This window comes from Hyla sarda, chromosome 4 (assembly GCF_029499605.1).
Source record: "Hyla sarda isolate aHylSar1 chromosome 4, aHylSar1.hap1, whole genome shotgun sequence".
Taxonomy (NCBI): Eukaryota; Metazoa; Chordata; class Amphibia; order Anura; family Hylidae; genus Hyla; species Hyla sarda.
Window position 1 is genome coordinate 363,279,212 of NC_079192.1, and position 14,707 is coordinate 363,293,918.

A 14,707-nucleotide genomic window follows, 5' to 3' on the forward strand; every position below is an offset into this window, starting at 1 on the left:
AAAAGAAAAAGTGCTTAAGTGAACGAAATTTATCAATAGGCTAAAAGCAGTTTATAAATAAGTCGCACATAAGCAAAAAAAATAGTAAGAAAAAAATAACTAAAAAAAGGAATACATAAGCAAACATAGATAAATTTCCCCCTATACATTTAGGATATTAGAGGATATCAGAGTCAGACAACCCTTGTCTATATGTGCTATTAGGATGTGAGATAGAGAGAGGAGAGGGTATTAGGATGTGTTGCTAAAGTTTCCAATGCATAGCTGACCACAACAATGACTGCTGATCAGGTGGTTGTCATGATGAGGTTAGTAATGATTAGTAATTCAAAGCTTGTACCCAATTGTATGTATTATTTATGGCATAGACCATATTTTTGGATTAGTCTAATCATACTTGTGCATTTATTAATGTAATGCTACACATATATATTAATTGCTTATTAAATATATTTTTCTTTTATTTAGTATATACTTGGTATCCCCAGCCTTGATGGACGAATACAGAATGTTGCTATGATAAATGGAGGAAAACGCCTGTTTAAGACTGTAGCAGTTAGGTCTCCAGGACTTTTAACTTATTTGTTAGAATTGCTTCTGGGACCAGGATCTACTCTTACAGATTTGATGGGATTGATTGGTGGATTAACAGAAGGGGTTGGTAAAACCGTTAAAGAATTGACTTCAGGAATTGGAGATTTTACAGAAACGCTTAGTGGTGTAACAGAAGGTGTTGGTAAAACTCTTGGAAGCTTGACTCCTGAGGTTGGAGGTGTGACAGGAACAGTTGGTGGTATAACAGGAGGGCTTGGTAAGAATGGTGGAGGGTTGACTTCAGGGGTTGGAGAAGTGTCAGGGATGCTTGGTGGTGTAACAGGAGGGAGTATTGGAGGATTAACTTCTGGACTTACTGGGGCAACAGATTTAGTTGGTGGACTCACTGGTAGCCTGGTAGACTCAGGGGTGACAGAAATGCTTGGTGATGTTGCAGAAGGAATTGGAGATACTGCTGCAGAATTGACGAATACACTTGGTGAAGCAACCAATGGGCTTGGGGGTGTAGTTGGAATACTTAATACGGTGCCAGAGGTTACTAAAGCTGTGAGTGGACTCACTGGTGAGGTTGTTAAAACTGTTGAATCTGTAGCTAATGGCCTTGTTAGTCCTTCAGGTGTAGTTGGTGGTCTGACTGGTATACTTGGGACAGGATTACTTGGTGGAACAAATAAGTCAGGTTTTTCGACAACTGAAAGTTTAGGTAATAAAAATCTTCTTGGTAATGATGTTGCAGAAGGAATTAAAGATACTGCTGCAGAATTGACGAATACACTTGGTGAAGCAACCAATGGGCTTGGGGGTGTAGTAGGAATACTTAATGCGGTGCCAGAGGTTACTAAAGCTGTGAGTGGACTCACTGATGAGGTTGTTAAAACTGTTGAATCTGTAGCTAATGGCCTTGTTAGTCCTTCAGGTGTAGTTGGTGGTCTGACTGGTATACTTGGGACAGGATTACTTGGTGGAACAAATAAGTCAGGTTTTTCGACAACTGAAAGTTTAGGTAATAAAAATCTTCTTGGTAATGATGTTGCAGAAGGAATTAAAGATACTGCTGCAGAATTGACGAATACACTTGGTGAAGCAACCAATGGGCTTGGGGGTGTAGTAGGAATACTTAATGCGGTGCCAGAGGTTACTAAAGCTGTGAGCGGACTCACTGGTGAGGTTGTTAAAACTGTTGAATCTGTAGCTAATGGCCTTGTTAGTCCTTCAGGTGTAGTTGGTGGTCTGACTGGTATACTTGGGACAGGATTACTTGGTGGAACAAATAAGTCAGGCTTTTCAACAACTGAAAGTTTAGGTAATAAAAATCTTCTTGGTAATGATGGAATAGCTAATTCTGGTGGAGAGTTGACAGGGGGAGCAGCTGGCAGAATTTCTGCAAGACCTGATTTAAGACGTGAAAACAGTGTGTTAACAGCTCAACAAAATGCTGCTGCTTCTGGAAGTCTTCGTGTTGATGCTTCTGGAGGATATAATAGATTTAATGCTGATACATCTGGAGGTCTTCTGCAAGGTGGAGCATTTAAAACAGGAGGTAGTGCTGGTGGACTCCTTGGTGGTTCACTCACTCGAAAATTCAACTCACTGTTCCAGAAGTAAACCTGGTAAGACATGTCTTTATGAACTTTTATACTAACTAGCAGACATTCATCAAATCATAAACTCAGCCTTTTTTTTCTCTCCAGCATTTTAATATGTTGAAGTGACAACCTAATTCCTGAAAAAATATACTGCTATGATGTACATCACACTTTTAAGCATTAGATACCAGTCCTCAAGGTATATGTGAAGGTATAGTAAAGAATAGAAAGTGATCCAGATAACAATTAAATATATTTATTAGGAAGTATATGGTGGTCACTGGTATCAAATATCCATGCAGGGCCCTTGCATGGGACACAGACACAGCGTAATATAATAAAACAGTATATTAAAGATGTATTTAAAATAAAATAAAAATACAAATAAAAACTTGCATCTATATTTTAGTATAATAATGAAATTAAGAGGTATACATCATTATTATACTAAAATTTCATTATTATACTAAAATATAGATGCAAGTTTTTATTTGTATTTTTATTTTATTTTAAATACATCTTTAATATACTGTTTTATTATATTACGCTGTGTCTTTGTCCCATGCAAGGGCCCTGCATGGATATTTGATACCAGTGACCACCATATACTTCCTAATAAATATATTTAATTGTTATCTGGATCACTTTCTATTCTTTACTATACCTTCACATATACCTTGAGGACTGGTATCTAGTTGTCTTATCAACTATATATATTTTTTTCTGCATTTTTAGACCTTTGGGTGAAGGTAACACCAGTTCACCTCAGGTATATGTTCTCACGGAGTGAGCTACACTATCTTTTATATTACACTTTTAAGCATTGCCTTTCATTCAGTAATAAAGACAAAATAAATTTAAAATACATGTAAGCGGCACTGAAGAAGTGGATCCGCTGTACCTGTGTGGATGATGGAGTGGGCAGTACCAGGGAGCAGAGTCAAAGGTGCCGCTGGTATTCACCAGAGGCTGCTGCAAAGTTGGATAGACTTGCTGCGGCAGGCGGCACCCAGGTCGCTACCCCTGGCACGACTCATCCACACAGGCTGCCAAGGTGACACATGGCACTGGAAGGATGAAGCAAACACGTAGTCAGGAAAAGCAGAAGATCAGGGCAGGCAGAACAGAGAGCGTAGTCAGGAACGAAGCAAGGAGGACAGAACACAGCGAGGCAATACAGAACAGGAACAACTTATGGGGTACCTCCATACTCAGAAGAGATGGGGTTACAAATTTTGGGGGGTATTTTCTGCTATTAACCCTTGCAAAAATGTGAAATTTGGGGGGAAACACATTTTTGTGAATTTTTTTTATTTATTTTTTTACGTATGCAAAAGTCATGAAACACCTGTGGGGTATTAAGGCTCAATTTATTCCTTGTTACGTTCCTCAAGGGGTCTAGTTTCCAAAATGGTATGCCATGTGTTTTTTTTTTTTTTTGCTGTTCTGGCACCATAGGGGCTTCCTAAATGCAACATGCCCCCCAAAAACCATTTCAGAAAAACGTACTCTCCAAAATCCCCTTGTCGCTCCTTCGCTTCTGAGCCCTCTACTGCGCCCGCCGAACAATTTACATAGACATATGAGGTATGTCCTTACTCGAGAGAAATTGGGCTACAAATATAAGTATAAATTTTCTCCTTTTACCCCTTGTAAAAATTCAAAAATTGGGTCTACAAGAACATGCGAGTGTAAAAAATGAAGATTGTGAATTTTCTCCTTCACTTTGCTGCTATTCCTGTGAAACACCTAAAGGGTTAAAACGCTGACTGAATGTCATTTTTAATATTTTGGGGGGTGTAATTTTTATAATGGGGTAATTTGTGGGGTATTTCTAATATGAAGACCCTTCAAATCCACTTCAAACCTGAACTGGTCCCTGAAAAAAAGCGAGTTTCAAAATTTTGTGAAAAATTGGAAAATTGCTGCTGAACTTTGAAGCCCTCTGGTGTCTTCCAAAAGTAAAAACATGTCAATTTTATGATGCAAACATAAAGTAGACATATTGGAAATGTGAATAAAAAAAATATTTGGAATATCCATTTTCCTTACAAGCAGAGAGCTTCAAAGTTAGAAAAATGCTAAATTTTCAAATTTTTCATCAAATTTTGGGATTTTTCACCTAGAAAGGATGCAAATTACCACAAAATTTTACCACTATGTTAAAGTACAATATGTCACGAAAAAACTGTCTCAGAATCAGAATGATAACTAAAAGCATTCCAGAGTTATTAATGTTTAAAGTGACAGTGGTCAGAATTGCAAAAAACGTCCGAGTCCTTGAGGTGAAAAAGGGCTAAGTCCTTAAGGGGTTAAAGGCCGTCTTCCATTCGTCTCCTTCTCTAATTCAAATGAGGTTGTATGCTTCCCGCAGATCCAGCTTGGAGAAGACCTTGGCACCCCATAGACGATCAAAGAGTTCTGAAATCAAAGGTAGAGGGTAGCGATTCTTGATCGTGATTTTATTTTGTCCCCAATACAGGGGTGGAGTGACCCATCCTGCTTTCCCACAAAGAAGAATCCAGCTCCGGCAGGAGAGACACAAGTTTTCATTGCGCTGGGACGGCGAGAGGCGGGACCTCTCCTGCTGGTTTAATCGAGCACGATCCACATGCTTAGCCTCTTCGACAGAGGGCAAAGAGGATGGTTGAGGTGGACGCTGGAACACGGATGCCAAACAGGCAAAACATTGTGTCTGAGTAGGTTCACGCTCTTGATGAAGCTCCTCCTGCCTCTCGGCAAAGCGCACATCAATTTGAGTGGTCAACTGAAGGGAAGACAGAGGATGCTGTGCAGAGAGAACATCCTTGACTCTACTAGAAAGTCCCTTTTTAAAGGTGGTACACAGGGCCTTGTCATTCCAGGCCAATTCAGAGGCTAGGGTGTGGAATTGAACTGCGTAATCACCAACAGAAGAGTCTTTTTGGCGTAGGTTCAGTAGTACAGTCTCGGCTGAGGAGGCTCATGCAGGTTCTTCAAAGACACAGCGGAATTCAGAAAGGAAGGCCTGCAGATTGGAGGACACCTGATCATTTCTGTCCCAGAGAGGAGTAGCCCAGGCCAGGGCTTTTCCAGAAAGAAGACTGACCACAAACACCACTTCAGCACGCTCCGTCGGGAACTGATCAGCCATAAGTTCCAAATGCATTGAACACTGGGTCACAAACCTTCTACACAATTTAGGGTCGCCTTCAAAGAGGGCGTTGTAGCTTGGAGCCTACTGAAACCACAGAAGCTGCAGACATTGGAGGAGCCACTGGAACTGGTTATGGCTGTTGCGGCTGTTGTGCGGTGAGAAGCTGCTGCATCATTACGGATAATAGGTTCAGTTGTTGTGTTTGTTGCTCTATCTGCATAGACTGTTGTGCCACAATAGCAGAAATATCAGCAACATTCGGCAGAGGCACCTTGGTGGGATCCATGGCCGGATCTTACTGAAAGTAGCACTGAAGAAGTGGATCCGCTGTACCTGTGTGGATGATGGCGTGGGCCGTACAAGGGAGCGGAGTCTAAGGTGCCGCTGGTATTCACCAGAGCCCACCGCAAAGCAGGATGGACTTGCTGTGACAGGCGGCACCCTGGTAGCTACCCCTGGCACAACTCGTCCACACAGGTTGCCGAGGTGACACGTGGCACTGGAAGGATGAAGCAAACTCATAGTCAGGAAAAGCAGAAGGTCAGGGCAGGTGCAGCAGTAACCAATAAGGGCGTACTGGCCGTTTAAATCGCAGAGAGCTGGGGCGCGCACCCTAGAAGGCAGGTACACACTCGCCAGCGACCTGGGACAGTGGAGGAAGCAGGAGGTGAGTAATGGCCCGGCGTTCGCATGCGGGCGCGCCCCCCGATGCGAACCACGGCACCGCCGGCAGGGGAGGACGGGGTAGGAGAGCACCCGCGGCCAGCGTGTCTGGACGGAGCGCTAGTTGTAACAATTTACAGTGGTCCCTCAACATACGATGGTAATTCGTTCCAAACGAGCCATCGTTTGTCGAATCCATTGTATTTTGAGGGATTCGTGCAATGTAAAGTATAGGAAGCTGTATTCACCTGTCCCCGCCGCTCGCGATGGTGTCCCCGCCGCTCCCGATGGTGACCCCGGGCCTCCACTGTGCTCTCCTGGTCTTCTCTGGTCCTTCGCTGTCTTCTCCGGTCCTCTGCTGTCTTCCGCAAGGACTTACGGGGCCTGCGTAGCGACGTTATTACGCCGCTGCGCACGCCATTCCTATTGGATGGCGTACGCAGCAGCGTATTGATGTCTTCGGAGAGGGCCGAGAAGACACCGGAAGACCAGCGCTGGACCCAGAGGGCACCCCAAAGCGTCGTGGAGGAGTAAGTAATACTTACCGCATCACACGGGGAACATTAAGCTGCTATCCGGCAGCAGCTCAAGCATTTTGCACTGCCGGATAGCACTTAATGCGATGGCCCCGACATAAAAAAGCATCATATGTCGATGCTGACATCGACATGCGATAGCCTCTGAGAGGCCATCGTATGTCGATTTGATCATATGTCGGGGCCATCGTAGTTTGGGGGGTCACTGTACTGTATATTTAAAAAAAAAATCCTTTTAGTTGCCTCAATAGATTTGATGTAACTTGATTGAATCTGTTGATCTTGGAAGGACCAGTTGGTTATCTATTGCATAGAGGTTTCCCAACTTTTCTCACAGGAGATATGCCACTACTAGAGGAATCTGATTATTCTCCTTTCTTTACTTAAAGGGGTACTCCACTGGAATTTTTTTTTTTATCAACTTGTGCCAGAAAGTTAAACAGATTTCTAAATTCCTTCTATTTCAAAATCTTAATCCTTCCAGTACTTATCAGCTGCTGTATACTAGAGAGAAAGTTATTTTCTTTTTGAATTTCTTTTCTGTCTGACCACAGTGCTCTCTGTCCTCTGTCCATATCAGGAACTGTCCAGAGCAGGATAGGTTTACTATGGGGATTTGCTCCTAAAATGGACAGAGGTGTCAGAAGAGAGCACTGTGGTCAGACAGAAAGGAAAATAGAAAAGAAAATGACTTTCTGTGGAGCATACAGCAGTGGATAATACTAGAAGGATTAAGATTTTGAAATAGAAGTAATTTACAAATCAGTTGATTAAAAAAAAAAAAAAAAATTATGTTTTCCAGTGGAGTACCCTTTAAAACACAGGCACACACAGTCAGGAGGACCATTTGTTGGCTGAAATGGTTAACAAATACATGATAGCACCGTTATACAGGGTGGACCATTTATATGGATACACCTTAATAAAATGAAAATGGTAGGTGATATTAACTTCCTGTTTGTGGCACATTAGTATATGTGAGGGGGGGAAACTTTTCAAGATGGGTGGTGACCATGGCGGCCATTTTGAAGTTTGCCATTTTTAATCCAACTTTAGTTTTTTCAATAGGAAGAGGGTCATGTGACACATCAAACTTATTGGGAATTTCACAAGAAAAACAATGATGCGCTTGGTTTTAATGTAACTTTATTCTTTCATGAGTTATTTACAAGTTTCTGACCACTTATAAAATGTGTTCAATGTGCTGCCCATTGTGTTGGATTGTCGATGCAACCCTCTTCTCCCACTCCTCACACACTGATAGCAACACCGCAGGAGAAATGCTAGCACAGACTTCCAGTATCCGTAGTTTCAGGTGCTGCAGAATGGGCAAAACAAAAATTGGAAAAGGACCCTCAGTTTACGCAGAAGATTTTGTTCAGTGATGAGGCAAACTTTTATGTGAATGGTGAAGTTAACAAACAAAACCACCGCTATTGGTCTGACACTAACCCCCATTGGATAGATCCCTCCGTTGGAACACAAAAATTGATGGTATGGTGTGGTATATGGGGTACAAAGATAGTAGGGCCATTCTTCATCAATGGAAACCTCAAGGCCACTGGATATGTAAAATTGCTACATGATGATGTGTTTCCCTCTTTATGCACTGAAGCTGGCACATTCCCTGAGTTTTTCCAGCAAGATGGTGCACCACCACATTATGGGTGTCAGGTCCGAGCATTCCTAGATGAACAGTTTCCTGGAAAGTGGATTGGTCGTCGTGGGCCAGTTGAATGGCCCCCAAGGTCTCCCAATCCCCTTAGACTTTTATCTTTGGGGTCATCTGAAGGCAATTGTCTATGTTGTGAAGATACGAGATGTGCAGCACCTGAAACTACAGATACTGGAAGCCTGTGCTAGCATTTCTCCTGCGGTGTTGCTATCAGTGTATGAAGAGTGGGAGAAGAGGGATGCATTGACAATCCAACACAATGGGCAGCACATTGAACATACCGTATATCCCGGCGTATAAGACGACTTTTTAACCCCAAATTTTCTTCTGAAAAGTCGGGGGTCGTCTTATACGCCGGGTATTGAGGACAGGGAATAGGAAAACTTCTGATTATCTGCCCGGGCCGGCTCCCGTGTGTGGCTGCAGGCGGGGGCCGGCCAGAGCAAGTAAAAACTAATACTGTATACTAAAAACCAGGGGGCCTCCAGCTGTTGTGAAACTACAACTCCCAGCATGGCAAAGGCTGTCCGGGCATGCTGGGAGTTGTAGTTTTACAACAGCTGGAGGCCCCCTTGTTTTTAGTATACAGTATTAGTTTTTACCTGCTCTGGCCAGCCCCCGCCTGCAGCCACACACGGGAGCCGGCCCGGGCAGATAATCATAGGTATTCCTATGCCGGACATCCCTATGTCCCGAAAAATCTTTTCGGGACATAAGGATGTCCGCCGGTCACTTACCATTCCCCGGCAGCGCGTGTCCTCCTGCAATCCTCCTTCGGTTCTCCTGCGGTCCGGTCCTCCATCTCTATGGTTGTACGCACGGGACGTCAGTGTCGTCACGTGCCTACAACCATAGAGGCAGAAGAGTGCAGGACCAGGAGGACCGCAGGAGGACGCGCGCCGACCGGGGCCTGGTGAGTGACCGGCCGTGCTATGTTAAGTGATCCGGTCCCGGCACCTACTGCTATGGTCCATAGGCCATAGCAGTAGATGGTGACCCGGGCCGGAGGAGCGGTGATCGGAACACTGTGGGGGCAGACCAGTACAGACATACAGCCTGCAGCCATACACTGTATATGGCTGGAAGCTGTATGTCTGTTGGGGGGAGCTGCCAATCTAATGTGGGGGGAGCTGCCTACTATTGTGGGGGAACTGCTGACCTAATGTGGGGGGAGCTGCCTACAAATGTGGGGCGAGCTGCCTACAAATGTGGGGGGAGCTGCCTACTATTGTGGGGGGGGGAGCTGCCTACAAATGTGGGGGGAGCTGCCTACTATTGTGGGGGAACTGCCTACTATTGTGGGGGAAATGCTGACCTAATGTGGGGGAATTGCCTACAAATGTGGGGGGAGCTGCCTACTATTGTGGCGGAACTGCTACTAATGTGGGGGAGCTGCCTACTAATGTGGGGTAACTGCTGACCTAATGTGGGGTAACTCACGACCTATTGTGGGGGGGGGCTGCCTACTATTGTGGGGGAACTGCCGATCTAATGTGGGGGAACTGCCGACCTAATGTGGGGGAACTGCCAACTTAATGTGGGGGGAACTATACTGCCTACCTAATGTGGGGGGAACTATACTGCCAACCTAATGTGGGGGAACATGATGCCTACCTAATGTGGGGGGAACTACAAGGTACCGTACATCGCGGTAGGAGGGGTAGTCTTATATGGCGAGTATATCTCAAACTCTATATTTTAACTGTAAAAGTTGGGGGTCGTCTTATACGCCAAGTTGTCTTATACGCCGGCATATACGGTATTTTGTATTTCACATGACCCTCTTCCTATTGAAAAACAAAAGCTAGATTTAAAATGGCCGACTTCAAAATGGCCGCCATGGTCACCACCCATCTTGAAAAGTTTCCCCCCTCACATATACTAACTAATGTGCCACAAACAGGAAGTTAATATCACCAACCATTCCCATTTTATTAAGGTGTATCCATATAAATGGCCCTCCCTGTACATTACATGAGAAGGGATTTTCCTGACCCATATGTATGCTTTAGTTATTTTAGTTCGCAATAGTAATGTGAGGCAGGGTTTACACATCATAAAATTAAAAGAAGCATTCGGCAAATAGATATAGAAAATCTTGCTTTTGTGCACATATTGGCCCAGATTTAACAAGATTGTTTTGGTTTTGAAAACCCTTCTGTATTAGGCTATGTCATACGGCAGAATTTCTGTGTGGAATGCCGCAGAGGTATTCTGCATGCAAATTCCAATGATTACAATGGGATTCTGCTGTACTGTGCACATGGCAGAATTTTTGCTGCAGATGTTTCTGGAGTGGAAATTCCGATGCCTATTCTTCCTGTGAAGTCAGCACAAAAATACATTGCCATCTATGAGACAGCGCACTTCTGAGCGGTCCTAGCTCTAGCATATTCTGCCAGCGCTCAGCTGTTGGTGGATATTCCATCGCCTGAACATAGCCTTAGGATTTAGTAAAAGTCTATTTGTTGGTAAATGTATTTGGCTGGTTTTTGATGTGCCCCTCTCCACATTTAATTGTGCCAATATGGGACATTATGGGACAACTTGCTCCAAATTGAGCACAATACATCATTATGTAGTAGAGACTTTGATTTACTGTGAGGTTTTCTGATCTGATCTGAAAAAAAAAAGTAAATCTGGGACAATGTGAGCACTTATGAACGCTTTTCTATAGACCTTATTAGATTATATTATGAAATAAAAAGTATGGCCAGTTTCTATACTTATTTTATAGACATATTTCTGGCCACTGTGTGAACCCAGCCTTATAGAAATAATAATAATGATACCATTAATCACTAAATTTGTTTATTCTTTTATTTTTAGAGATGAAGAAATGGTTTTCCAGTTCATCAGAGATCATATTATTACAGCAAATTACTTTATTGCATGATCTACAATCAAACTTAATTTCCGATGCTGTAGTTGACGGATCTAATTACTGGATTATGTGAAAGTGATTAATTAAATATGTGATAAATAAAATGCCTAAGAAACCTCAGTTTATGTTTGTTTCCTTTCACATGAAATATTACCAGTCCAGCAGAATATCAGTTTTGTAAAAAAAAGGTTTACAGAGGTAAATAGGATGCAAAGTATACAGTTTTAAGTTAGAGAGAATCACATTTTATATCCTATTGAAATCTCCTGTTTTTTCTTTTAAGACATGGCTGGTTTTATATACTTTTAGGATGCAGCGGGATTCCTATACTCGTTGCATAAATGATGTTGAGATCTCGGGGGCGGACTGACACCACCCAGGGCCCCCGGACCAAATAAAGCAAGGGCCCCCAGCAAGACTCCACCCCTGGCCCCACCTCTGCCCCGCCCCTATTCCCGCCCAGTATGCATATGAATATTTGCCATAGAAAGGAATAGGGGGTGCAGTGTGCTTGAGGCTATGGGGTACTTTGAGGGATGGCAATGCCAATCACCTTAACTACACCGAGGGGGAGATTTATCAAAACTTGTGCAGAGGAAAAGTTGTCCAGTTGCCCATAGCAACCAGTCAAATTGCTTCTCTCATTTTTCGTAGACCTTTTCAAAAATGAAAGAAATTATCTGATTGGTTGCTATGGGCAACTCAGCAACTTTTCTTCTGGACAGGTTTTGATGAATCTCCCCCCAAGTGCCTTAAAACACTGAACTCCTCCTTTTTGTGCCAACTTGGGATCTCTGTCTGTGATACCCAGTCCAACTTGGCTCCAGCCTCCACTCACCTTTAAAGGGGTACTCCGGTGGAAAACTTTTTTTTAAATCAACTGGTGCCAGAAAGTTAAACAGATTTGTAAATTACTTCTATTAAAAATTCTTAATCCTTCCAGTACCTATTAGCTGCTGTATACTACAGAGGAAATTCTCTTCTATTTGGGATTTATTTTCTGTCACGACCACAGTGCTCTCTGCTGACACCTCTGTCCATTTTGGGAAATGTCCAGAGCAGCATATGTTTGCTATGAGGATTTTCTTCTGCTCTGGACAGTTCCTAAAATGGACAGAGGTGTCAGTAGAGAGCACTGTGGTCGTGACAGAAAAGAAATCCCTTAAATAGAAAATAAATTGTACTGTAGTATACAGCTGCTAATAAGTACTAAAAAGGATTATAACATTTTAATAGAAATCATTTAAATATCTGTTTAACTTTCTGGTACCAGTTGATTTAAAAAAAAAAAAAAAAAGTTTTTCACAGGAGTACCTGCCTTTCACCGCTCACTACATGATGGCACAGTCAGATATATAACTCATATCTCTGACTGTGCCATCATATAGTGAGTGGTGAAAGGCAGGTAGAAAATAACAACTAGTCCATTCATAAGCCACACACTTTACCTTTTGGCTGAGGCCTCTTAGATTTATTACAGAAATAGCACAGCAGCACAGAGTATTTCTGGAGGGAACTGTAGTGAGGCAGACTGTCTGAAATACTCTGTGCTGCTGGGAAGCCTACTCCATCTTCTATCTGCCTTTTACCGCCCCCTACATGATGGCACAGTCAGAGATATAAGTTATATTTCACATATAACTAAGTCAGACTGTTCCATCATGTAGGGAGCGGTGAAAGGCAGGTAGAAAATACATACAACTATACATTTCATAAGCCACCCACCTGGCCAGGCTAGCCTGTTTTTGTGTCCATGCAGATGCAGACTGAGAAAGCCGGCAGAGGGATCAGGGCACTTCTTAGGCAGGGCTCTGTACACTGAGGACAAGCGGTGCTCTGTACACCGAGGACAGGCGGGGATCTGTACACCGAGGACAGGCGGGGATCTGTACACCGAGGACAGGCGGGGATCTGTACACCGAGGACAGGCGGGGATCTGTACACCGAGGACAGGCGGGGATCTGTACACCGAGGACAGGCAGGGCTCTGTACACTGAGGACAAGCAGGGCTCTGTACACTGAGGACAAGCAGGGCTCTGTACACTGAGGACAAGCAGGGCTCTGTGCACTGAGGACAGGCGGGGCTCTGTACACAGTGTACAGAGTTCCACTTATCCTCAGTGTACAGAGCCTCGCTTGTCCTCAATGTATAGAGCGCCGCTTGTCCTCAGTGTACAGAGCCCCGCTTGTCCTCAGTGTACAGACCCCCGCTTGTCGTCAGTGTACAGAGCCCCGCTTGTCCTCAGTGTACAGAGCCCCGCTTGTCCTCGGAGGACAAGCAGGCCCTGTACACTGAGGACACAATGGGCCCTGTACACTGAGGACACACTGGGCCCTGTACACTGAGGACACACTGGGCCCTGTACACTGAGGACAAGTGGGGCCCTGTTCACTGAGGACAAGCAGGCCCTGTACACTGAGGACACACTGGGCCCTGTACACTGAGGACAAGTGGGGCCCTGTACACCGAGGATAAGTGGGGCCCTGTACACTGAGGACAAGCGGGGCCCTGTACACTGAGGACAAGTGGGGCCCTATACACTGAGGACAAGCAGGGCTCTGTACACAGTGTACAGAGTTCCGCTTATCCTCAGTGTACAGAGCCCCGCTTATCCTCAGTGTACAGAGCCCAGCTTGTCCTCAGTGTACAGAGCCCTGCTTGTCCTCTGAGGACACACGGGGCCCTGTACACTGAGGACAAGCAGGGCTCTGTATACTGAGGACAAGCAGGGCCCTGTACACTGAGGACACACTGAGCCCTGTACACTGAGGACACACTGGGCCCTGTACACTGAGGACAAGTGGGGCCCTGTACACTGAGGACAAGTGGGGCCCTGTACACTGAGGACAAGTGGGGCCCTGTACACTGAGGACAAGCGGGGCTCTGTACAGTGAGAACAAGCGGGGCCCTGTACACTGAGGACAAGCGGGGCCCTGTACACTGAGGACAAGCAGGGCCCTGTACACTGAGGACAAGCAGGGCTCTGTATACTGAGGACAAGCAGGGCCCTGTACACTGAGGACACACTGGGCCCTGTACACTGAGGACACACTGGGCCCTGTACACTGAGGACAAGTGGGGCCCTGTACACTGAGGACAAGTGGGGCCCTGTACACTGAGGACAAGCGGGGCTCTGTACAGTGAGAACAAGCGGGGCCCTGTACACTTAGGACAAGCGGGGCCCTGTACACTTAGGACAAGCGGGGCCCTGTACACTGAGGACAAGCGGGGCCCTGTACACTGAGGACAAGCGGGGCCCTGTACACTGAGGACAAGCAGGGCTCTGTACACAATGTACAGAGTTACACTTATCCTCAGTGTACAGAGCCCCGCTTATCCTCAGTGTACAGAGCCCCGCTTGCCCTCAGTGTACAGAGCCCCACTTGTCCTCGGAGGACACACGGGGCCTGTACATGGAGGACACACTGGGCTCCGTACACTGAGGACAAGCGGGGTTCCGTACCTGAGGACAAGTGGGACCTGTACGAGCAAGCAGGGCTTCGGGCGCACAGTGAGCTCCGACGTGGGCGCGGTGACGTGACCTCCGACGTGGCCATGGTGACGTGACCTCACGCGCTGCGGCGCCACGCCGGAGTTCAAAGCGCATCTCCCAGGCAGCCACTGCGGATCTCTTACAGGGCTGCTGTGGCTGTTTGGGAGATGCCAAACAG

The 14,707-nt window shown here is 45.2% G+C and overlaps 1 protein-coding gene across 2 annotated transcripts in view; it reads left to right on the forward strand.

Moving 5' to 3' along the window:
- The window catches only part of LOC130367079 (mucin-19-like), a 28,065-nt gene extending 16,926 nt beyond the window's left edge, over window positions 1–11,139 (forward strand). For both annotated transcript variants that reach the window (XM_056569462.1, XM_056569463.1), the window contains 2 exons: window positions 469–2,165; window positions 10,981–11,139. In XM_056569462.1, coding sequence (XP_056425437.1) covers window positions 469–2,160 — 1,692 coding nt within the window. In that variant the 3' untranslated portion in view covers window positions 2,161–2,165; window positions 10,981–11,139. The remainder of the gene's footprint in view (window positions 1–468; window positions 2,166–10,980) is intronic.
- Window positions 11,140–14,707: the final 3,568 nt, after the last annotated feature.